The 25693-nt window shown below is 37.0% G+C and overlaps 1 protein-coding gene across 14 annotated transcripts in view; it reads right to left on the reverse strand.

The window, feature by feature from the left end:
• The window catches only part of fcho2 (FCH and mu domain containing endocytic adaptor 2), a 59383-nt gene that overhangs the window by 30380 nt on the left and 3310 nt on the right, over positions 1-25693 (reverse strand). For all 14 annotated transcript variants that reach the window (XM_086152291.1, XM_086152288.1, XM_086152283.1 and 11 more), the window contains exons 2-8: positions 17453-17544; positions 14582-14656; positions 13613-13754; positions 11138-11290; positions 10819-10923; positions 6407-6505; positions 1853-1949 (exon numbers count right to left, since the gene is read on the reverse strand). In XM_086152291.1, coding sequence (XP_086008417.1) covers positions 1853-1949; positions 6407-6505; positions 10819-10923; positions 11138-11290; positions 13613-13754; positions 14582-14656; positions 17453-17544 — 763 coding nt within the window. The remainder of the gene's footprint in view (positions 1-1852; positions 1950-6406; positions 6506-10818; positions 10924-11137; positions 11291-13612; positions 13755-14581; positions 14657-17452; positions 17545-25693) is intronic.

The following is a 25693-nucleotide window of genomic DNA, read 5'->3' on the forward strand; positions in this document are numbered from 1 at the left end:
TTATTGTGAAAATTATATACAATTAGAAAATATTGTGTAATTTCCCAATCACACCAGTCAAAATGAAGCAATGTTTCCTCAAGAAACTCACAATTTCATCTAAACTTAGCATCATCTTTAATTAACTGCATCAGTTGGCGATCTTTCCAAACAAATGTAAAAGCAAGGTCACAGATGGTGAAATTACTGGAAATGGACTGCATTCTTAACTTATGAACCTACCGAAGGCCCAGTAAGAGCAACAACCCTTTATCACATGCATCCCACTATTACTTTTGACAATATTTATGCACACCAATTGTAAAAAAAAAAAAAGTCCAAACACCATACACATGAATATTACCTAAATCTGGGCAGACATTAGGAACTGTTTAAACATCTCCTAAACAGACAGACGACTTTGTTTATGCAGAGGAAGATGTTTCTTTTCTCTGACTCTGTGAAGGAAGGATGCAGTCACGCATGAGCGGAGGATGGTTTTTTAAATTGCATATGCTTCACATGGCACTGGGAGTGGGAGAGGGGCAGAGGGGGTTTGCGTGTCTGGCCCATCGCCAGTTGACAGCTCAGCTGGATATCGTTGCACACTCTGAAACCCCCCTGCCTCGCAGCGTGTCACTTTGGGATCGTTTCCGCAATAGAAAGTTTATTCAACCTCTCTCTCTCTAAAGGCACTGGACCGGCCATCCGTTCAACTATTTAATCAGGGGACAGACAGGTTATTTTTCTGACAGGGCCGGGGCTGTGGCGCGATCCCTAATGAACAGCTTGATACAAGAGGAATTTTCTGACCGTTTTTTTAGCCTCAATTAAATTTGCTGTCCAAACAAATGAAGGCCACCACTCCTTGGACGCAGCGTCTGGACTCAGGGGTCACCATTTGTTTACACACATACACAGCAGAGGTGAACCATTTGTGTCCATGACTTGACGTAATGCAGTACAACAACAGGGACCAATGAAGCAATTGAAATTTTAGGCATTTAACTCTTTGCAAGCATCAGGTTTCACTGACTAATTAGAACTCATAAAACGGTGCAGAAATCAATATATACCGCCACGGTATGACTAAACGAATAGGTCTGATATAATAGAAAGATGTATGTCTCTGTATATCAAAAAGACATGAGGGGGAGAGCCGAAGGAGTCAGAGGAGTATTCCCTTGATTATTGTGGCATGGCAAAGTTTACACAGGAGTCACTGTTGAGCTCTGACCTCTTAAAAAGGTTGGTTCTGCCTGCTTAGTCTGCGAGCCCAGCAAAGCCCCCAGTGTGTCACATGCTTACTGGAATGCTGAGCCTGCCTACCTTTACAGCAGATTACTATGATTGACTCTGATGGCCCTCTCCTACTTCTAATTGCCCCTCTCTTTACACCCCTCCCAAAAAGGCAGGAACAGGCAGAGGGCCTGCTCTCCTTGCCACAATATCATCAGCCAGGGCAGGGTGACGCATCAGTAAATACAATAATATTATCAAACTGTGATAACCTGCCTGTAGTATCTTAATACTGAACACAATGGTGCATCATCAAATTGTCAACAAACAAAAACAATATCATTCTGTATAACTCTTGCCTTTATATTGTTTTGTTAGCTTATATTTTTTTTGTTTGTTTATGTTTTGCAATTTTTCAATACAGTGACTCATTCAGGTGTCCTGACAACAAGCAAAAACACCCACTACTAATTTAATACCAATGAATATCTCACATAAGAAGTTTCATAACTAAGCAGATATCATGATATATGTCAATATGTAACATATGTTTTTTTTGTTCAATTTCTAAGATCTTTGCATGACACAAACGAAAACCTAGTATTAGAAAACATCATTCTAAACTGTGGCTCACCTGGTCTCTCTTTCCCAGTGCCTTTGGTCTCAGCCAGTTTCTGAATTAAACTCTCCACTGAGGTGTTCTCAATGTTCCTCACAAACTCATTGTGCACCTAGAGAATACAATAAGAAATCATGTTCATTGACTTTTACTTAAAGTTCAGATCATGGTTAGAGTAGAGATGCAATGGTTTTGCAAATTCATCTTTTGCCATTATGTTATACCAAATAAAAATTATATATTCATAAAAAGAAAATTCAGAATTGTTTACAGCCAATCTTGCCTTCTTTAGAAGAGAAATGTAAGCAACTTTGTTAATTCTTCTGATGATCAATGTAAGGACAAGGCAAACACTCTCACTGGGTTCATTTGTACTGGGGAAAAAGACGTAAATATTACATTTTATTTTGGTCACTTAAATTCACACCATCAATTAAAGAAAATGTTTGTTTAAGGGAGCAAAAAAGTCAGCAGAGTCCAAGCACACTTACTTGACAAAAGGTGTTAAACAAAATGAGTTTAACTGCAAGTACCGGCAGCGCAACCACCGTCAAACTCGCCAAGTTTTTTCATTTTTCAAGCTTTTCATTCAAAGATGAAACAAGACTTGGTAAATATTGCAATGTGATTAGCCGTCTGACTGGAGAAGAGGCATTACTTCAAATGTATAGTTTAGTATAGCAACATTTAGTCTACTGCTAATAAACCGATTTCTTTTGACTTTTGTTTTCACTTGTGTCATGATACACAAGTATTTCAACACACACATACAAAAAAAAAACAAAGGGTTAGTGTGACAGGCCATGTGTGTGCTCCCAGAATGCATAGACAGGATGGGAGACAAACAGTCTGCTGCTGTTATTTCTGCTTGTAATTCATACTGATTTGCCTTCAGTTGTTATTTATAACATTTATTTTTGCATTTGGCCTGTGGAGACTGTGTACACTGTACATTATTATTGTTCTATTACGTCAAGTTGAATCATTGTTGTTGGCACCGTCTACCGCTGATGCCCTTTGGGCAGTATCAGAGGAAGCCTAGTGTTTGTTTGCTTGTTTGTTTTGGAAGTGCATGTGTGCTTGTGTGTTTACTGAGGGGGAAGTATAAGTGATGTATAGGCATGGGGATGGAGAGCAGTGGCTTAGTCTGTGCCGTCTCACCAAACCATTTAGATGTGCGTGATACTGTAAGCGCAGAGTGGTTCCAGTATCAAACAAATACTCTCATACACACATATATGTAACTCTCCCCCCGGGGCCCTGTGGTGAGGTAGAGTGCATTAGCCTTCTGTGCCCTGGCAGGAGACGATGTTAGATGTAGGGCGAGGGGGAGCGACGGCGAGGTTGCTGCGGTGAGAAAGCATGCTCACATCAGCACACGCAATCTGTCAGGTGCTGCTGCCACGACGGAGGGCACTCATGTCATCATCCTGCGTGCACCACGAGCCCCTCTCTTACACTCACACACATACAACCCCCTTCCGCTGAGACTTTTGCCCACATGTTCGAAACATGCATCCCCCTTCAAGGCATCCTCAGTCACACACAAATGCTCACTTACAAAAACAAACACTGCACGCATACTGACAGATACACCAGCCCCTATGTGAGTTTGAAGCTCCCTACACAGGGAACAGCTTATACCTACTAAAATGTGGAGCCCTATGTAAGGAATATCCCCTCTTCACAACTTATTCCTGTAATTATTCAAATCTCCATATCCTTTTTGACCAACGAGCTAGCTGAGTGTTGGGAAAAAAAATGTCAGGTTTGAAGGATTTTATCTAATGATGCAGCAGCCGCGAATGACATTTAGAAGATAAGCTGATCTATAATGGTAAGATTTTGTTGCTGTTTTGACACAGCAAATTAGTCTCAAAGGGATGATCCAATAACGCTGTTTAAAAGTTGAAAATTCCAAAATCAAAAAGTTAAGTTGGGACTTAATTTTTGTCATACTAGAGCTCATTTAGTGAACACAGGTTTATGAGTTTTAACACCAAGCAGCCCTCGATGTCAATTTAAGGTTAAGAACAACATTAAATTAGATGTTTAAACATTGTTATTTCAAAGACATTGTACTGCTTGTTAGTCAAAACAGCTTGGAAACAATACAATGTCAATGTCAGCTTGTCATCAATTGAAACCAATTTATCTGTGAAAAGCTAATATTGACTGATCAAATGGAGCAACCAATAAAGCAGCTGCAGTTTATTACCATGAGACCATTAATTTGGTCTAAGAGTATCACTTTATTCGGATAATACAGGTTCTTTTGACCGGCAAGTCAGCTCCAGCACCGCAGTCCCCCACTTAAAATTTCCATTGTCAGTTATGAACCATTGTAACTGCTGCCACCTCAGGTAGGCAAGCCTCTTTTAAAGCTCTCAAGCATCCTGTTTAGTCACTGGCCCAGCAAAAAAAAGTTTTTTCCTCCTCACCGAAGTACAATGAAGTAATTTAGATAAACTCTGGGATTAAGAGTTCTTTAAAAAGAAGATAACAAATATTGGCGCTGGTATATACTGCATTTTCAGAGCGTAATACAGTGCTCTAACCGAAATATTTAAGCTGTCTCAGTTTGAAATAAAGGGCACTGACAAAACAAGAAAATAATAGATAAAGAAAGAAATGAAAAAAATAGAAAATAAAAAAAATCAAAGTAAAATGGCTGAATACCCTGAGGTAATATAGCAACTAGCAGTGTAGCATTGTAACACTTGTCATTGCTATTTCAGAACAGTTTATATGTAAATGTATTATTAGGTCAGTGTTTAAAGTGAAGTGTGAAGAATAGTAGCGGGTAAAGCAGTAAAGTTTCATCTGCCTTTACCCAGCTCTCTTCCCCCCACCTCCTTCAATTTTTGTTCACAATCCAATTGAAATTTATAATATCTATTGCCTGATGACAAGAATTTCACTTCTTGGAACCACAAATCTTTAAGTACCATTTCAATTTATGAGCAACCAGCAGAAAAAAATGCTCATTTATCATATCAAACAGCTGATAGACACAGATTTTTTTTCTACATTTTAATTTGATATAAAATATATTAGTTTAATTTCATTATTAGAGAAAATTCCATGAGTATATTTGCAGTGGTAGCTAAAAATTCTTAAGGAAAAATTTCTCAAAATGGCATCAAATGATCTAAATATTAAAAAAAAATTGCCTAAAATATGATTTTAGCACTTTCACTCATACACACACACACACACATACACACACACACACACACACACACACACACACACACACACACACACACACACACACACACACACAATAATAAAGGTCATATCCTTTTATTTCTGTATGTATGTTTTGTGTATACCTCATCATTGAAAAACTAGATCTTAACTATTTCTTGATGCATTTGCATCTCACATGCTGTTTACATAATCATACTGTGATGCACAAGTATAGAAAAGGCTCATTTTTTTCTCGATACTTTTTTTCATACCACCTTGCCAACAAATCCTACACAATACTAATTAGCACAGTGTAGAACCAAATTATTTGAGGATGCATGAATAAACGTGATCCGCAGGTGACCATTTATTTCTTCCCATCCGTTGTAGATTATTGATTATTTATCATTCATGAGGTAGTAGACAATTGTGATTAAAGAAGTCGTTTTTGGGCATATTGCATTGTAACTGATTTATGAAGGTTTTAAGCTCATGAAGACCCCTTGACAAACATCATATGATGTTTATAGGAGGATTGGACTGGAATCTGTTGTCTATTTCAACTGCTGGACTGAAAAAAGGACAATATAAATATATTAAATGTTACTACATTTGGGGAAAAACAACTCTGGGGAGAACTGGGATGAGTGATGAGTTTTTTCCGCCTTCCCTTAATGCAGACTTATTTTACAATGCATCTTTATTGTCATATTGTTTCAGCGCTTACATTCTGAAATATTTATCTTCATATTTTAGAAGATAAAATTCTTGTCACTTTGATACTTATACTCCTTCACTGTTTAAGCCCATATATATTTTTTAAGTTGAGAAAAGGTCAAGTTTCTTTCCATGCCTGAATACATTTGTTTCAAATGTTACACTGACATTAAAAACAAACTCCATTGAAATATTGAAATGCAGCAGCAGCCTGAGATCAGGGAGCACAGACTGCAGATGCTCGCTGTGGTGTTTTTACTGTATATCATGATTGATTGCTGACAATTTCGAACAGAAAGCAAACATAGAAAATGGAAAACAGTAATGAAAGTTAGATATGGGCGGACTTGATGCCATATTCAGAAACAACTCTTCTCCGGCATTTTTAATCATCACACCTTCCTTCGTCCAAACACTTAGCCATCTGGAGGTGTTTTAGATTGGCTGAGAGGGAGTTTTGATCAGTTTTTAATTGCTCACCATAAAAAGCTGAATGGGGCATTTCTGGAATCTCGGTGAAACGATTAGTGAGATCAAAGTAGACACTAATGGACATGACACCCAGTGAACCCAGTGAGCACAGCCTCTGGTCAACACCTACTCAACTCACACGAATATCCACAAGTATGTATGTTTGCATGTGTGATTGAGCACACTTACCTCTCCAATCTGAACATGTGTTTCATCAACTGACTGTGAGTAGGAGTGAATGATCTCCTTCATATGGAGGATATGGTTTTCTTCAATGTCTTGAAATTTCTGAAAGACACAGTAAGTGGCAATGAGGGCAAAGCAACATGCTGCAACACCCCTCCAGAAAACAAACAAACAAATTGAATGCAGGTTTACATGCATCGTAGAGATGTTCCAGTCTTTCCTAGTCAATAATTTTCAAATTATAACCATGTTTGTAATAAATTCTCTTTTTTTAGAACATGTTAATTTTGAGTAAATTGTTTTTTCAAAAACGCTAGGGTAAATTCAATTATTTTATTGGGTAACTTTTTGCCTATTCTTAGGATAATACTGTGTACCCAGGCAGAAGAATCTGCAGAAGTCATTTCTATTTCAACTTGCCTAGCTGATATTGAACTCAGTCTGATTTCTGATGCCTCACTCCTACTGACCCGATCATGTTTGGTAATCATCAAACAGGTCTGTCTAGTACATGGAATAGCCAAGAGCTCCTCAGGAACAAAATCGCCAAGGTATTCCCGGAGGCATTTGGTAAACACAAAATGGCTGCTGCCGAGAAAAGTGAATTCAATGACCTGGTTCCTGTTAAATAAACCATGACAGTTTATTTACTTTAAAAGATGAACAAAAACACATTAAAGCTTTCACTGAGAAGAAATGTGTTTGCAGGATGTCCAATGTCATTTGGTAGCAGCATGTTGTCTGTTTATATTTTTCCAACTTTCAGTGACAGAGCACACATTCCGTTGCTGTGATTGGTTAAAGGCAACTGTGTTCTGTGGCTGCTTCTCACACCCAATGGAAATATCCAATCAACTGTGGGAGTCGGGTCTGTTGATGTAGGCCGGCATTGCTTTCTTATTTTTGTGCTGTTGTTTTTTTTTCATAACTGATCAAATAAGTTTACACACATTTCCAGTTTTACATTTACTTTTAGATTTACATCTAAACTAGTTTGTTGGCAATTTTTTTATCTCTTTCTGTCGATTTCCTGTTTATTTTCAGGTAAGCATGAAAAAAAAAAAAACTTTTTCAGTTGTTAGATAATATTTTCAGGATACAAATTGGAGGGTACTATATAAAACTTTAAAAATAGGATTCAATAAATTTTCCCAGGACAACATGAGACTTTCAAAAGTATTGCTTCTCTCTTTTTCCACCTGTTTTCAATGACCTGAGAACTGGTCAACTCGTTTTCGGGTTTTCAATAATGCGTGAGATCCCTGTCATTGTGTCAGTTTTCAGGCATGATAACAGAAATATGTGAAACAGCCACAGGAAGTGCACATTCTTATTCTGTTACTGCCACTTTCCATGAATCTGGGTGGTCTATGGTCTGCTCACACAAACACAGATAAAGATCCCTTCAAAAGAAGACTGTTCATGTGATACATCCCATAGATCACTGGGGAAAAAACAACTTTAAGTGCAACTAATTGCATCTATTTAAATCTGACTTAACTTTAGAGGTAAACCACAGAGAATGAGTATAATACTCATAAACTGGAAAATCACAGTAGGGATTTAGAAGAGGATGAGCCTCTCTAACCACAAACACAGAAAAAAAGCCACTCGCTCCTGCATCAATACAAAGACGCACGCACTATTATGTACTTTAGTCAGACACTGCAATAACAACTAGGATACGCTCCAAAACACAGACACACCCACCCACCCACAGACACACTCTGACAAAGAGAACACACATGTAGGAGCCCAACTGATGTCAGAGAGCACATGTGTTCACTGTTTATAACTCATGTCCACATGTGCTCCGTTTGAGATGAGCTGTAGACAGCGTTTTTCTGGAGGAAGTGAAGCTGCAACGGTGCATTCTCTAGGGGGAAAACAAAAACGTCGACCTAACTGGAACCAGTTTGGGTGGCGGAGCTGCTGCGGTGCAGGAGGATATGGAGCCCAAATTCTGCTGATCTGATTTTAATTTGGAGTTTATCTAATCAGGCCTTCAGATGGATCCAATCACGGCTTTCCACAATGATTCCGTTACAGAGGAAAAAACACAGTCTGGAGATAATACAGGACATGAAATGAAACGAGGAACACACACACAGGCCTGACAGATTACACATTTAACTCTTTGGGGTCTAAGCCACTTTTTTCAATATCCAGAGATCTCCTACCATTCAAACTTGGGAAATCTGCAGTGTAATGGCATATGACTGAATAAATATAGTGGTTATGGATTCAACCGTAAACATAGTTATGTGTGCTTTCATCAAATCCCTGTAGCAATTCTATGCCTATTATACCATAATTATATATTGCACAGCAGATGAAAGGAACTATTTTTGTGACTTTATATTACCACAAATAATAAAAATTCTGCAATAAATGAATACATTGAACATGTTCAACATTTGATTTTGTTAATTTTTGAAAGTTCATATACACCATTGCATTTAAAAGGCCTCCATCACACGCTTCTTATTAGCTTATTAGCTGAATAATGCTGGAATCAAAAGCACTCGTTGGCAAAACGGACAAAAAAAAATATTTCAATAAATAAATTGAACTATCTACTTAAAACATCAAAAGTAAAACTTTCTAATTCCATAAGAAAGCCCCACTGGTGTTTCATTTAACAAATGTACTTATTATGTAAGCAGCCATTCAGAGGCAGAATGTGTTTTATAATGTTTATTTTTATTAACGAAAAATGCCTCAACAGATACTGTTGCCATATTAGGCCTAGTTTCAACAGGAGACTGCAGAACATTCTGTAACCATTCGTGGCATGTCAGATGTGAAAATTAAAAATCAGATCAATGTTAAGCTCTTGCTTCGATTGGTCATCGAACTTCAACACTGACCTGGGGATCATTATCAGCATTCAACCAGATATAAACCTCTGAGGAGAATTGCTGGGTGTCTGTTGGCAGTATTGCTATCCAATAAGACTTCACGTGTGTGAGTGAGTCCCGAGTGTTCCAGGCAGTCAGTTCATGAATCAGCAGAGAATAAGTCTCAGTCAAGGCTGACTCACAAAAGAAAAAACTAGCTTGAGCTGCTTTGGAGGGGTCTCTAAAAGCAAATGTTAACAATGACATCAGGACATGCAGCCGATTCTGTATTCATTGACAGCAGAAAACCTGCATCCTCATAGGGCTGCACTTTTTCATGATGAACACCAATATTTAAAAAAAAAAAAGGGCCTTAAATTGAGGAGACTCAGATTATAAGCTGCAGTGAGAAGGTCTTGTGCTTCCGTCTATTTGCAAAGGAACCATCATTTTGAAAGTGTTGCTACCACCAGCCTTAGTATTTGTTAAACTGGCTTCTGGCCTTTGGGCACTTGGCTATTTTTGCTCCACAGTCTTGAATGGCTGCCGGGCAGGAAGGAACAGAGGGGTGTTTTAGTGTACACTACTTAAACATATGACTTATTCAATCTAATCAAAATCAAAATTCTATCGTACTGAATATTCAATACAATTGTTGTTTACCACTAATAATAAGCGTCAAAAGAAAATATCTTTCTTATTCTTAAAGACATGTAATATTCTGAACCTTAAGTCAGGATTCAATATTATAACTCATAAATCAGTCTGAAGCAATATAAAAGTCAACTAATTGAACTGAATAGTTGCTATTTTAGCCTCCCAACTTAGGGAACTTATGATACTTCATCGCGCCCGTCCATCACTACCCCACTAAACAACATGACACACAAAAGAAATATACTGTAAACAAATTTATTTACATGTCTACCTCTTTTTTCGTATTAGCATTTGAAACTCTTGACATGGTGAAATGCAAATTAGTGTTAAAATAGTGTTAAATGACAGAAATATCAAAGCATTACAACATTAAAGATTAACTTCCATTAACTTCCTGCCTAGTTTGGGTTAGCATTAGAAGTTAGGCTTGCTATCTTTACAGTTAAATTCAACCATAAAACACTTGGATAAGACTGTTTATTTCACACATGAATCAACTTGACAATCCCTTATCAACTAGGCAGAATGTACATTACATGTATACTATTTCACACTGTATTCTATGAATATTTGAAACCGTAAGGCAATAGCAAGAATCTGGCTGTAGCTGCATATTTATTATTTTTATTTTTATTTTTATTTTTAAAACAGGACCATGTACCCTAACCTCTGCATTTCCTGTTGGACCTGGTACAATAGCAACACCTAGTGTTACAAAATGTTATCCAAAGACTTGTCGACCATGACATTGCAAAGGTTTATGTTGAAGCACGAAATTGCACACGCACACAACCACACACACACACACGCACGCACGCACGCACGCACACACACACACACATGATGTGATTTAATTTTTTTTTCTAGCACACAGTTATGCTGTGGATCAGGACTAAATAAAGTCTCATATCACGTTACCTGTGCAGTTTCTGCCATCTTCTGTTCAAATTCAGACTTCGCGGTGGCATATTTCTCTACAAATGACTTGTAGGTTTCTGTGGCTTTTTTGGCTTTCACTCCGGCCTGCAAAGTATTAACAGACAGATCAATGGCTATCATCAGTTTAGACTCTGCAGACAATGGCTCTCTGTTTTCATCTAAACCCACCTTAACATCTGATGGCAAGTAGCTGTTAAGGTTCAAGTATCTCTAAAGAGTGGAGTGTCAAAGCACTTCATCACACAATATTATGATTTTGTGATTCTGTGGGTGTGTGTGCAAGCAAGTGACCTCCCACCTTGTCCACATCTCTCTGGGTGGCCCCTTCTTTGCGTAGGCGCTCTTGCTCCACAGTTTTGGCATTGTAGATCTCCTTTGACTTCTGCAGCGCCTGAGAGATGGTCTGGATACTCTGGACAGCCTCCAGGGTGGACGCCACCTCCTCTTTTGTCTAAGAACACATGTGTCTTTTAAAGTCGCAATATGACGACATGCAACATGTGCCAGTTCTCATTGGGGTTGGTGAATATCCAAAAAGAGGATTCAAATTTTATTCTGATTTTTTTTTAAACGACAATACTGCAACATCTGCTTAGGAATAAATTAAACAAAGCAGACAAACATATAGTAGATATGATGCGGAACATTATAACTCCATAAAGCTTCATAATGGAGATGAGGGCTGTATTAAAATAAATTAAAAAACAAACAAACATCTGAAACACCTTAATTGATCTGACAATTTTCATTTTTCAGTAGTAATAACCAAAACAAATTATTCATATAATTGGCTTATTTCTTGTAACTTTTTATGTGCTTGTTCATTGGCAAGTTAATTCTTGTTTTTGAGTAAATTCACGTGATTCTAAGGTCAACTATGTGAGTGTTACAAATAGTACTTCTGGATCTTAACAGTGAAACAGTCCATCATACACCTACAACATGGTATCACATTTGGTGTTCACTACTTTTTTTAGTGTCTCTGGGGAGGTTCCCTTTATTATTTCACCCAAAATAATATTCACTTTTCCATTAGCTATTAGCCTTTTTTTGCAGGTTAAGGATTACTTTTTCTGCTTGAACACAGATCTTCTTGCTCCAGTAAACCCCAGCAGCAGTTCATGTGTCAGCTTTCTGCATATGACACAAAACTGTTGCACAATACAGCAGAAAATAAAGTTATGAAGTGACTACATTTGCCCAGGACATACTGCACTGTTTGCACTTATTTAATGATAAGTAGCGACTTGCAGTTAGTGTGCTGGTAAATGCCGGTTGTCATTATAAGTCATGTTTCTATCCTAATACATTGTAATTTTTTAGACAATTTTCAGGGTATGACCAAGATAAAATATGAACATATGTGTCTTTCCATCCCCTGCTATTATGTGGACAGCGAGAGATTATATGTCGGAACAAGCGCCGAGTCCCCATCTTCCCCTCCATCTTAGCGAGCCAGAATCTTCGTTCGGTCCTTCTGTACCTTTGCTTGAACGTGAATTAGCAGCAATTTAATTTCAGTTGAACAGCAGAGTATTAGTTTCTTACTGCAAGCAAATCTAAAAATTACGCAAGCGCACCAAATGTTAAGGAAATGGACCAAGAAACCGTGATCTGTTCCTTGACAAGAGAGGAGAATTGCTCTCTGACAGCTGCCTTCCGCTTCTTAGAATAGCTTTGTGAATGGTAGCCATCAAATATCATTGCGTCTACATTTGAACAAAACCAAAATTAATACAAAGTCATAATGATTACAACTTTGAGGAAATTATTAATTCATTGCCGAGACAGCTTATAATGCACTCCAGGCCGCAGGAGCCAATCTCAGCAGTGCGAGAGTTCGAGAGTTGATAATCAGGTCTCAGCATACAGCCACATATAAAGACATCTATTGACTCATTCACACGTCTGGAAATTTAGGGTCTACAATTAACCTCCAGCAGATTTTCAGATGCTGGGATGAATTTTATACATAAATGTATATGAAAGCTAAATTAGTTAAATTCTACCATCAACTATTTTGAAAATTGTAAATTTGTGAAATGCTAAAAGTACACTTCATAGTGATATTTCTACAAATTTCTGATTAGCACTTGGATTGTAAATTCACAAATTAAAAAATTAACATAAAAGCGGGCAATGAAAACTAATCCTCTGCTTTGCTAAACTCTTCAACATTGGTAAAGCTGCAGATGACATCTCCAGGTCTGATAAGGAACCAGAGGCAGACGGGAAATTGGAGAGCAGGTCACTGACGCAATGAAACTGTGACAGGCTTTTGTTATGCTGAAAGCACAAAAACAAGTCCAAGTTCCCATTTTACAGAGCGGCCTGTGGTTTCATGCATGAGACACTATTTGATGAGAACAGATAGAGCAGTGAGGTGTTTAAAAAATATGTGTGCTCCATTTCTTCAAGTATAAAATGAAGCCTTTCTTCTTGTGGAGGGTTAGTGCGGTCAACATCCCCTCTGGGGATGGTAACTATAGTGAGAAACATCAATACCAGAGAAAAGATGTGAGAATGGATTTTAACTTAACTAGATGCATGTGTGCACATGAATTTGGGATGGGTGTCATGACTACAATCTTTTTGTACTGGGATATATCTATTTTAGAAAATCGAAAAAATTAACAAAAGCTGGATTCCCAAGTTTGCTTTAATTTTTTTTCTTTTAGATTATTTATTGATCACACAGCCCCTCTGTTGAACACTGTCAGTTGATACCTGACCTGTTGAGAGGTTAGGGACAGTTTTCCTTGCTTCCCCTTACCTTTTTGTGTGCTTTGGCCTGCTCCTCCACATACTTCTGAACTTCTTTGATAAGTTCCTGCAGTTTCCTCACAAGCTCCATGTGACAGCTAGCCAGCTTCTCTGTTGAGCTTTTGAAAACATCCCACACTGGGGCAAAAGTCCTAAAAAAAATTGAGAATGGTAATCATATCCAGTTATCACATCTACCAAGGAGATAGCACTGTTACAGACACTGTTTGATATTTTGCATGCGTTTTTAATGAGTTTTGGCACAGGGGTATAGCATGGGCCGGCGCATAGATTAATTCAAACTAGGGGCAAAATTGAAAAATCTAGCAATTGCACAAATTACAAGGGGCAAATAATTAAGAATAAAAAAAAACTCAGGGCTGATATTATAGCACAATTAAATGTTGTCATATAAGAACTATTTTCATGATATTTAGCTGCTAAAAAGTGTTTGACATCCACCCACATCAATTTAGAACAGTTAAAATCCTTCATCAAGCTGGTTGACATTTTACCTGTGGACAAACTAAAATGACCCCATCCTTTTGATATACAATATGGATTATTAAAAGTTTCATATCAGCAAACATGTATATTAATATAAATAGATATCCACTAAAGACAAGCCAAAAGGCTGTCACATTTCATTTAAATCAGCACACCAGTACATCAGCCCATTAACTGATTATCTCTGTTATTGTTAAAACACAGCCTATTTTAATGATTGCACTGATTGTCTGTGGAAGATCCCATTGTTGCAGTTCTCATCTATAACATAAACACAGATATGCCAATCAAACAGTGGGTAATGATGTGCTCGTTTTCATGTAAAACATTACACATGTGCTGACCCTAGTCTCGAGGCATTTTCTTCCAATTTTCAGGAAATATAACGTGGATCTTGGCAGATGTCTGCACAGGCTGAGTGCACTTCTGGTTCATATTGATTTTTTTTTCTCATAAAGTTGTTTATACTCACCCAAGCTGAGAAAAGTTTCCAGCTGACTTGGCAAGTTTGGTCATTGACCTGGCATACACCTCTTCAATAATACTCCTAGGATAAGGCAAACAACAACACAGACACAGATTATTTGTTAAACCAACAACTTTTATTTTGAAAGCACTGTTTGAATAATAGTATCATATCCTATTGGTGGCAAGAAAACAGTTCTTCTTTTTAAAAAACTCCTATGATCTTGGTTAGAATTATAAATTTTTTTCCTAAGTGTTTGCAAGTGGGTTATGACTCTCATAAGGCAAGTCTCTCAACAACAGAATTTGTGCCAAAAATACCCACACAGAACTAGTAACATAAATGTTTGACCACATGCAGTATGCATGGGCAAATAAATGTGGTTTAGCTTGTGGTGAGTTCATGAACCCTGGGTTGAAGCTGACCGAGCAGTAAAGATGGGATCTGAATCTATTGTTTCTCTTTTTGCACTTATTTCTGCCACATAGTGACAAGAATAAAAAGACAGTTAAAATAACTGCAACAGTTACAGTGCGAGCTTGAATTATGGATGTATCATTTAGTCAGCCTCACTGTGCAGTCATGTCAGGGAAACAAGGTCAGCTAGGGGCAAACAGAGCACATACCTCCCATATGCACACAAAAACACACACAGTGATGGAATAGAATTTCAGATGGCACAGTAAAATAGTCTGTTCAAATACTGCTTTGACACGATGCAAGTAAGTCACATCAAGGAAGAATCATAATATCAACTTTCAATGTTTCAGGATATTTCGGTTATGAGCACTTAATTTTTGAAATGTAAAACCTTTTTACCTTTGATCATGAAATTTACAAGATTTCTTTGACCTCATCTTGTGTATATTTGAGTCTTTAAAAACATGCCTTAGCGTAACAAAGTCTGAACCCATTATTCTTGATCTGCCCCTAGAGTTATTGGGAATTCCACTGTAGCCAGTGAACACATGGAAAACACCGCCATTGCCACTGATCAGTCAGATGAGTTTGGATTAGCGACTTATAATGAAAAGAGGAGGTTTATAGATGATATCAATGACATCATCTGGCAAACTAATATATAATTGTCAAATGAGCAGTGATGTTTAAGCCAAACTAATACATCAGCACATGGACCTTTCACATTTATATCATACCCTTGTATATGTTGGCCAATATGAACTTCATACATCATTGTATCATATGTGCAAGGACTGATAAAGCTGTTCTGTGTTGTAGATTCAGAGTGGGAAGAATCCAACATTACATTAATATTGTCTTTGGCTGAATGGCAGCAGTCTGTCTGTGTTATGATTTCTAATTTTAACCATCTGATTTAGATTCCTGCTAGAAGCAGACATTATAAGTGAATTATTTTCAAGTTGTTATGTTAACTAACCATGAAACAAACATTGGAATATCAACCTGTAAAGATGGTATTCTGCATGTGCACAATTCGACTTTGACATACACTTGATTTTCTTTTGAAAAATAAAAGGTAGTTGTTTTCTTACATTAATGAAAATGACAACTACAGGTGCATCATGCTTAAAATGTTGCTAAACATGCTCCACAAAAGTAAAATAATAAAAAAATAAAATAACATAAAACCCACAAGTAAATACATTTGTATTTGGCAAATACAGTCATAGCTTTCGAATCCTTGGAAAGTGTTACTCTTGGTCTGACTGAACAGCAGCACAGAGTTATCTTGCCCACCAGAGGGCGCTACAAGTCAGTTTTTCCACGAAGGCAAAGCAGTGAAGTCATCTTTCACAGCTTGTAAAACTGCCCAGAAGCCTTACAGAATAATGAACCGCTTAAGCAACTTGAAAAAAAGATATATAGACCAACTCCCTTCCCCTGTGTGGAAATATTACCACTACTTTCTAAATGATTAATTCAGTGATAGTATCACTAAACACACGCACTCTTGCAAATGGCAAGCTAATATTTAAACACTGTAAATAGTGAAAGGAATATTTATTACAACATCAATTATTCAGGAAGCAGAGGTAATCATTAGAGTAGATGCACCAAGAATCACTCAGCAATACAATAACACATTTTTTGGTAACTATATATTTCATAACAACGTTTTCCTGCCCTCAGATAATTCAGGTAGCTATGGTTTAATACTATTAAAACAGCTAAAGAGGGGCAAAGATGTTTCATTATCTGTATTTGTGGGAAAACTCCAAAGTAAAATAACTTCTGACAGGTAACCCTCCAACCCTAAGTCAAGACCAACGGCATAACTGAGTGCATTCTTCAAGGTAGACAAAGGAATGCACTGCTGAGCTCCAACAGTAGACCATAAAACATTTGGGAGGTAATAAATACAAAACTGTAGCACAGAAGATAATGATTAAGGAACAATAAAGAGATTTACAAATGAACCATTGTGGTGTTTTTATAAACTCCACAGCAAGAATGTGTGAGGCATGATGATGCAAGGCGGCAATCCCACGATTAATTAAGTTCAACAGACAAATATTGATAATGAACTACAGCCTTCATTCCCTCCTATGTATGTAAGAGACTGCAAGCCATGTCTTTGTTCCTCAAATGTGTACTTCCTCATCTATAAAATTGAAAAAAAATAGTTCTCACTAAATAGTTCTCAACCAGACTACTTTTGTTGAGGTATGCACTTATTTCATGTCACAGTTTAACTAGTTCATGAAAACTTGACCACTAGCACGACCTGAAAAAAAGCACAAGTGAATATCCTAGGCGTTGGGAGTGATTTCAGCAGAAGTCCTGTTTAAAGGAAATGTTTAAAACCCCAAGACAGGTCAGACAACTACTGAGGCACACTGTTAACAGGTTAGTGAGTGTGGCGTGTGACTCATTAACCATGTGTGTGTGTCTTACCTTTCTCTTATAAAGTCTGTCAGCTCCTTGGAGGAAATCTGGCCATGCTTCATGTTGTGATACAGCACATCAAAGCCATTATTCTTTTCACCCTGCATTTCAGACAAAAACAAAATAAAGACTGATCAGCAAATAAGCGTCTTTTCTGACAGATAAACAAAAACACATCAGCTGCTGATCATCAGTTACCGCCAACGTCTTTTTAACAAGCAGTGTGCTCATTGTCTGGATCGCTTCCAACTGCAAATGATATAGCCTCTGGTCAACCATAGTAATCCTGGCCATATTTAAGCGCTGCAAAGGTAATATATTCAGCTTTGAGTAAGGAACGTCTGAAACAGACTGATGAGTGCCACTATGTATAGCCGTAACCATGCCAATAGTCAGTGGTGTCTCGTTCCGCTTCTGGTTTAAAAAAAGACAAACATACCTCTGAATTATTAAATGAAAGTGAGACCTTGGATTGTATTTCTACATCTGCCAGATATAACTGGATATTTACAGTATACACGCAGCAATAGTTGGACAGGAAGAAGAAATGAGGTGAACCTTGGCAGAGGGATATGGACAACGACAAACTGGATCAGAGACCGGTTTAGTATGTATCATTGTCTTCTCAAATAAAGAAAATCAGGCAAAACATTGTGAAGAGTAGTTTTGTTTATTAGTTTTCAATTCCTTACTATTTAAGTAAAATCTTGATATTTTATGGTATGTCCTTTTGATTTTTATTTGGTTATTAACTCTTGCTGTTAATGTTACCTGTCACTTTACGCTTTCTTGTTTCTTGTGATTTTCAAGGCCTTTTAAAGTGGAATAAATTAGCAAAGAATTATCAAAAATCATAAACCCTTGCACTTAAATAAATTTAAGTTGAATTAGATAATGAATTAGATAATTAGATAAATTGAATTAGAAAATATTTATATATTTATATAAAATGTTGTGGCTAAGAGGGCTGGTGATTGTTAAACACTCATTATATTCTTCATTAAAGAACTGTAGAATTGTACATCTGCATGACAGAATTGCATTGATGAATTTCAATTACTACCTACATAATTAGTGCAAACTGAATATTAATTAGTCACAGTTGGCTCTTCTTTCTTAAATGTCGTCTTAACAACCTTGTGGCATATTGCAACACAAAAGCGAAAGGCAAAACATCTGAAATACAGCAGGATAAGACAAGAGAAAATACATGAAATGATGTTCCCTTTCTTTGTAGAGTTTGCATGTTCTCCCCGTGTCTGCGTGGGTTTCCTCCAGTTTCCTCCCACAGCGTAGAAACAGTCCAAAAGCATGCTGCAGGTTAATTGAAAAAATTGGGAAAATTGCCCTGAATGAGTGAGTAAATGAATGGTTGCCTATCTATGTATGTAGCCCTGCGATTGACTGGGATAGGCTCTAGCATCCCCTGCGACCCTCAGTTCAGAATATGCGGCAGACTATGGATGGATGTTTCCTGCCTGTTAATGCAAGTGAGTCAAAAAAACTAATTTTGGACTGGGGCATTTTCACCATATGCAAACCAAAATACTAGTTTCTTTGCCAATCAACTTGTCAATAATTCTTTTGATGACCTCATTTGGCCTGCAGTGAGAAATCTCTGTGACCAATTAATCTCCAGGTTGATGTCTTGAGAAATCGTGTCCTATCTGATTTCAAATGCCAAAAGATATTAGTCTTCGCGTAATTGTTTACAGATTTTATTAACATCTCGATTATTTTTAAGGAATTCATTGACAATGTTGTGGACTTACGTAAAAATGCCAATTAAAACTGCAGACTATGTTAATGAATTAACATAGTCTGCAGAGTTGGAGCCATAATAGGGTTTAAAGTGGATTTAATTAGTTTAGAGAAGCGCTGTACAGTTATAGCACAGTTAAGTTCTGAATGCAGCCGCTGACAATTTACATTCATTGGTTATTTGAGTTTCTTTGTCATTTCTGAAAGCAGACGGATATGATTATTATGAGGTTCTTGCGTCCACTGCCTGTGCTCTTCAGTGAGTGAAAACTTAACAAATCTTGGTTCAAGTTAGGAAGTTCCTTTTTTTCTTCTAGACAACAAAAAGCCCATATGCAGCCACAAAGCACAACTGCCTTCCAACAAATTAAGACAATAATGATATGGACCAAAGTATCCATATATAGCTTGGACTGAGGGCCTAAAAGCACCAGAAGATAGGGGATTATGAAAACAGGCCTTTAAAATGTTGGGCATGACTTTGACAGAAATTTGCTGGACAAGCAGGTGCTAGATTAATGATTGGTTGGGCAGAACCTTGGGATTCATGTACGCTTTGGGCACAAATCATTGAATAAAAATACATAGAAAACCAGATACTATTTTTCTTCTTCTTATTATTATTATTATTATCTTAATATCCCATAAAATATCAAACAAAAACTGAAAATTTGGGGAGAAACCGAAAAGTATCTGAGCAGCTGCAAAAAAAATTCAAAAAGTGTAAGCTTGAGTCGCTATGACAAACAACACTCTGGTTCACAGCAGTTCACCGTCATCCTTTTCTGATTCGACAGCCCAGCTTTGTTTCACCTCCACCCCAAACAGTCACAGATATTTCCTGGTTCCTGGAGCCATCCATACTCAGCTCTTTTGACTGACAAGCAACAAACATTAGTGCAGCAACTCAACTTTTACACAAAGTTTTGGCCTTGTTTTTCTACATGGATAAAGAGGAAAGGTCAGGTGGTTTGCTTCAAAATAAATACAATGGGATTATATTTACAGAACAAATAGACATTGGGAGGAAAGTATCCCTCTCTAGGCTACGTGTCACTGACCTACATTTGAGCTCAATGAGCAAACCGCACACATGTAATTCTTGTTGTGACAAGATACTATGGATAAGAACAGGTTCAGCAATTTGTAAACCATAATGCTAAACCTTACCTAAGACTTACACCAGACAGGCAAAAGAATAAGAAACACAAGCAACAGACATACTGTCAATTGGCCAATCATTTGACAAAACAGGGAAGTGATGAAAGAACAACAGGTCCAAAAAGATCAGAATAGCGACAGGAAGAGTCCATTCTATGCCACAGAATGTGGAATGTGGTATCAATGAATACACAAGAAAAATGAAAACAAATACAGGAAAAAGTTCAGGGCGTAATTTTTTGTTTGTTTGTTTCTACCACGTCATGATACAAGAATTATTTTGAAAAAGTGAACGTGTTTTTTTTCATTTTAAGTTACCTACGTGTCGAGCAGCGTCATTTATCTTTGGATGAATGCCAGAGGCAACAATGATTAACAAGTACGCCTTCAAAACATTTAGAAAAGATCCTGCAAATACTAAATATAAAAGATGCAAAGAGGCATAGGTCAAGAATGCACAATATATTTGGGTTGTCACTACTTGAACAGTTATTGTGGGCTTTGCAAAACATTGAAGATATCGATCATTCAAAGAATTAATTAATCAGAAAACTTAGTATGAATAATGGAAAATGAGAAGAGCCGTACAACCTCAGTAGATTACCACAAAGAGCAGAAGATGACTTGTAAACGGTATAGAATTGCATCAGAATTTGGTTTAAATGTTCAAACTAACTCAATGATATTGTATGTTTTTGCATGCAAAGTGGGAAATGGGTGCCCCTGAGACACAACATTGTGTTAATTCTGGTTTGCCATATCTGTGGGAAGCAACATACTGGAGTCACAGTTTCTCCATCTAGAGACTCATTGATGGAAGCTGTCGTTAGAAGGTATTTAATATTCCAACCACACATTGTGACATTCAGAGGTGTTCACTATGTTTGCAAAGAGATGAGAGAGTTTTTAAACCCTTTGCTGCAGCCTAAAGCCTAATATCAATGTCAAGGTCAGCATTCGTCGATCACTTCTCATTTGCTCAGAGAAATGATGCATGCATCATTCTATACAAATATCATATTACTGGACTGCATGCTGCTATTTACCATGATGACCAACGAGGACTTTGCATCTTTGTGTGTCTTAAGCAGACATAAAAAAAAACAACCTCTTGTTAAGATCCAAGCAACTAGACAGCATACGTCATGGTTGAAAGTTTCCTAATGCTTATACAGGGAAGGGGGGGGTTCACTCAGAAGCAGGGAAAAGGCAGCTTTGATGGGAAAAGGAGCAGTCTCTCTTCATAGTAAAAGAAGAATTTAATATACAGAACCAATAAACTGCAGCTTCAAGTTATGGAGTGTAATTCAGACTAACACAGGCCAGTTCTTTTCCCTGGAAAAAGGCTGGAGGGACTTGAGTCTTGTAAAACTACTGTTGATGATCTGGGGATAAAACATCTAACTGAAAGTTATAATTATCATAAAAACAAAAGTTCATTTTGCCATTTTTAAAACATCACTCTTACTTACCCTCTTTTTGTTTGATGAGAGGAAAGTATTTAGTTTAGAGTGGATGAACATCAAAATGTTAACACCTTCAGAAGCTATTTGGGCCACACAGTAGGCAAACAAATATGACCTAAGAAACTTACTGAGATTTATTAAACTTATTACCACATTAACCTCAGTCAAAGCAAAACTACACATTAATACATGCTACATCTCCAGTATTTTATCATTATTGCACAACCAGAAAATGCTAAAATGCTAAAAGATACATCAATAACAGAAGGATCAATCAGCTGGTATACAGTTATATACAGTTAAGCAAATGCTGGTTTTTGTCAGAACAGCTCAGTTCTATACATTTTGGATATTCTGCACAATCCTTCTGATTTTGACATCCTGTTTACTTTTACGCAATGAATGTTTTGCAGCACAGTGAGTAATGTCTATCACCTATGAAAATATAAACCTATTGTACTTCATGACAATATAAATTGATGACAGTATCAAGGCTATGAGCTCCGCAATAGCCCTTTTCTCAGTTTTGATGGACAGACATGACTCAACCCTTGAATTCATCGGTCTGCATTCAAAAGGAATATATATATATAATTGTATGGTAATTTTGAAGTGGCATATATTCAACTAAGAAAGAAGAAACCACAATGAGTAAGATATTGCTCTGAAATTGTTACAAGCATGTGAAAGAATAGATAAATACTGTGTGATCTTGTTTTTTCACTTTCCTTTGTTACACCTGAAATAATACAACTGACAACATAAACAGTGTTTTTAATTCAACTTAATCCAAATTATGCTATTGACCAAGTAAGAAATAGTCAAATCAAGATGTCAAACAGGTGTCATTCTAGACAGGTATAGACTGGAATCCCTACATAATCTCAAATAGAAGATTTCCCAGTATTCAAACAGGCATTTTCCGGCAACCCAGCAGAAAATGGACAAACCATCTAAATGGTTCTGTGTCTTTTAACAGCAATAGCCATGAAAGTTATTCTTTAGAAATAGAGTCTTGTAAAAGCCAAAAGGAAAGACCCCAAAGAGTCTAAAACCATGGCAGCAACATGACAAAGCATGTTACATGGTTACAGAAGAAAACTGCAGCCACATGGCTAGGGTAAGGAACAGATAACAGTTTGGCTTCAAACTAATGTTGTCGCCCAGGCAACGTCAAAAGCAGTGATTTTGGTGGAATAGATAATATATGGTGGGACCATGAAAATGCTTGCAACATGATTAAAGTCTCTGAAGCAATCAGAAACAATTTTTTTTTTTTACAAAAGAAAACATTATTCAAATTCTGCTCGATGACATGTAATTAATAACAGGGACAAAATGTCTTAAACTTATTATGTGATCAAAAAAGATCACCTTATACCTTCTACGGTAAATTGTTGGATTGTAACTACCCATGTAGTCATGGTAGCTAAATATACAGAATCTTTTAACTTTACCTTTACCATTGATTTCTGAAAGAGGATCAAACTGATGAAGCCAAACTTCTGAGTAGGTCCTGTTTGATCAAACTTGCTCTTATGCTAATCAAATTAGCAAAAGAACAAAATTATTAAAATTGTATGTTCATTGTGTTCTTGGTCATTACAGCAGTAGAGATGAATGGCCAGATGGGCAAAATATCAATTGTCATCCATCCAGATAATCGCCATGTCAAGCAAACTCAAACAAGCCCTTATTCTAGTTTCTCAAGCATGAGATCCTGATTATCTTCGGGCCTTTAAACTGCTAGTTGGACAAAACAAAATTCTATCAGTGTTACTTTAAGTAAAAAAGGGATGGGTGGTTTTCGATATTTTCTGTCCAGACATGTTTTTTTCAGAGCAATGGAATATCCCCAAATGTGATCTGGAAAAGGATCTTACATATTTATTTTATGTCCTGACTGCGGCAACTTTCAACATGTCAGTCTGAAGTCCATTCCTGCCAGCTCATACTAAATGCTGCTGTTCAGTTCTTAACAGGTTAGATATGCCTATCAATGAAACACCTGTAATAACTGTGTCATTAAGAATCAATTCTGAAAATACTTTGTGCCACGTTGAAGGCTTTGTGTCCCTAATGACCATAGAGGCTGCCTGAGGTCCTTGGTCAAAACTATGTTGACTCCAAGACTTCATCTAAAACTGAGGACTACTGTTGATTTGTTATTACTGGTTGGAACAGCCAGGATTCTCGGGATGCTGGAATAGCCAGCCTGAAGAAACCAACTCAGTCAATATCTAAAGAGTAATCTCTCATAGCTTTTTAACAAATATGAAAAGGAAAAAAGCATTGAAATTGACATAATATCTAGAATCTGGTGCTATGAAATAATTTGTATCATTTTGAATAACTTTCGATCCAAAATCAAGAAATATGCTTTCATTGATCGTAAGACAATCACGTTAACTAATTTATGTGTAATTCAAAATTAGTTAAGAGTTAGAGAGAATGAAAAGAATATCTCAGTCGGTGACAGCAAAATCGCAAAGTTCATGCATTGGACCAAATTGAAGCCTTAAGACAATAAGATAAATTCTAAAAAGTAAAAACAGAAATTGTGCCTATAAGTAGGATGTTTTTTTGGGAAAGAGAGAAGGGAGCCATAAAAAGATCTTCCTGATTCAGTCATAAGAAAAAAAGCAAACAGAAAATCTGTGAAGATTCTGAGATGAATAAATGTTTTTCTTGTTTCTGGTTCAAATAAACCAATTGTTTTTTTGATGATTGGTTTATTTTCTAAAATCTTATACTTTCTCTTCATCAGGTAACCTACTTGTGTCACTGATGGGTAATAATTGAAGATGAAATACCACATTCGGATGTTCATGTATTGTGTTTTATAATTCCCTTAATAAGACAAAATAAATTGCAAATACAATAGAAAATATTTTTAAGCTGGTCTCAGTTTGAAAAGAAGCAAAAGCCTGGTTGTCTATGAGAAACTTTATATTGTTTTACTGCTTCATATCGGCAAACAGTGTCTGAGTATATCAATGGGCTAAGCCTGAGATGCAGGCTCTGGTCAGCGTGTGTGTATGTGTGTGTGTGTGTGTGTCTTAGACACAGACCACGTAGTTATTCTAAAACAATTTTATTGTGTGTTTTTCTCACCATTTGATGTGGTAACATCATGTAAACCAGTGGCTAATAGGAAACTGCTAGAGTGTTGACAGCATTTATCTGAATGATCTCCTTAATGAAGAGGTACAACACCCACATTGCTACAGTTCATCATCTAACATCTGCTGGGCAGAAGAGGAAAGGAATGTAGCAGTTCAATATCCTCTGTATAGGAAATCAAGCATTTATTGCCTGACAGGCAGTAATCCAACCCATGACCTGAAAACATCCAAAGCACTCTAGTTATCACACTCTTTCTCAGCTCTTGAGCCTCTGAGAAGGTAGATGAGTTAATGCCAACATTTTTCTTATGCTATTTATGTTTTTATATATTAATATGTTTTGGTCCTTGATATGGCATATCAATAAATAAAACTGATTGTTTTAAACATGGGTCTGCAAGTTGCACAGTTAAATGACAAAAAATCACCTGATACCTCATTTCTACAAAGCGGACACATTTATAAGAAAAGAAAATGACTTTGTATTGGCAACTAAAGTCACTGTAGTGGTATAGAGACTGATACGCTTCAATATAATTGTGCATAAATATCAAAATCTCAAGCAATTTACACAAAAAGCTAAGATTGCTGTAAGGGTAAATAAGGTGGAACCAAGACTGGTACTGCTTGTTTTCATTGCTTAAGTGAACTTTCAGGTACAAGAAGTGGAAAGAAGTACGAGACCACGCTTGTGGTCAGTAAGCCATTTAGACATAGCTAAACAAGACTGCCTCTCT

Source organism: Fistularia commersonii, chromosome 9 (genome assembly GCF_037954325.1).
Source record: "Fistularia commersonii isolate RoL2024-O1a breed Wild chromosome 9, RoL_Fcom_v1.0, whole genome shotgun sequence".
Lineage (NCBI taxonomy): Eukaryota > Metazoa > Chordata > Actinopteri > Syngnathiformes > Fistulariidae > Fistularia > Fistularia commersonii.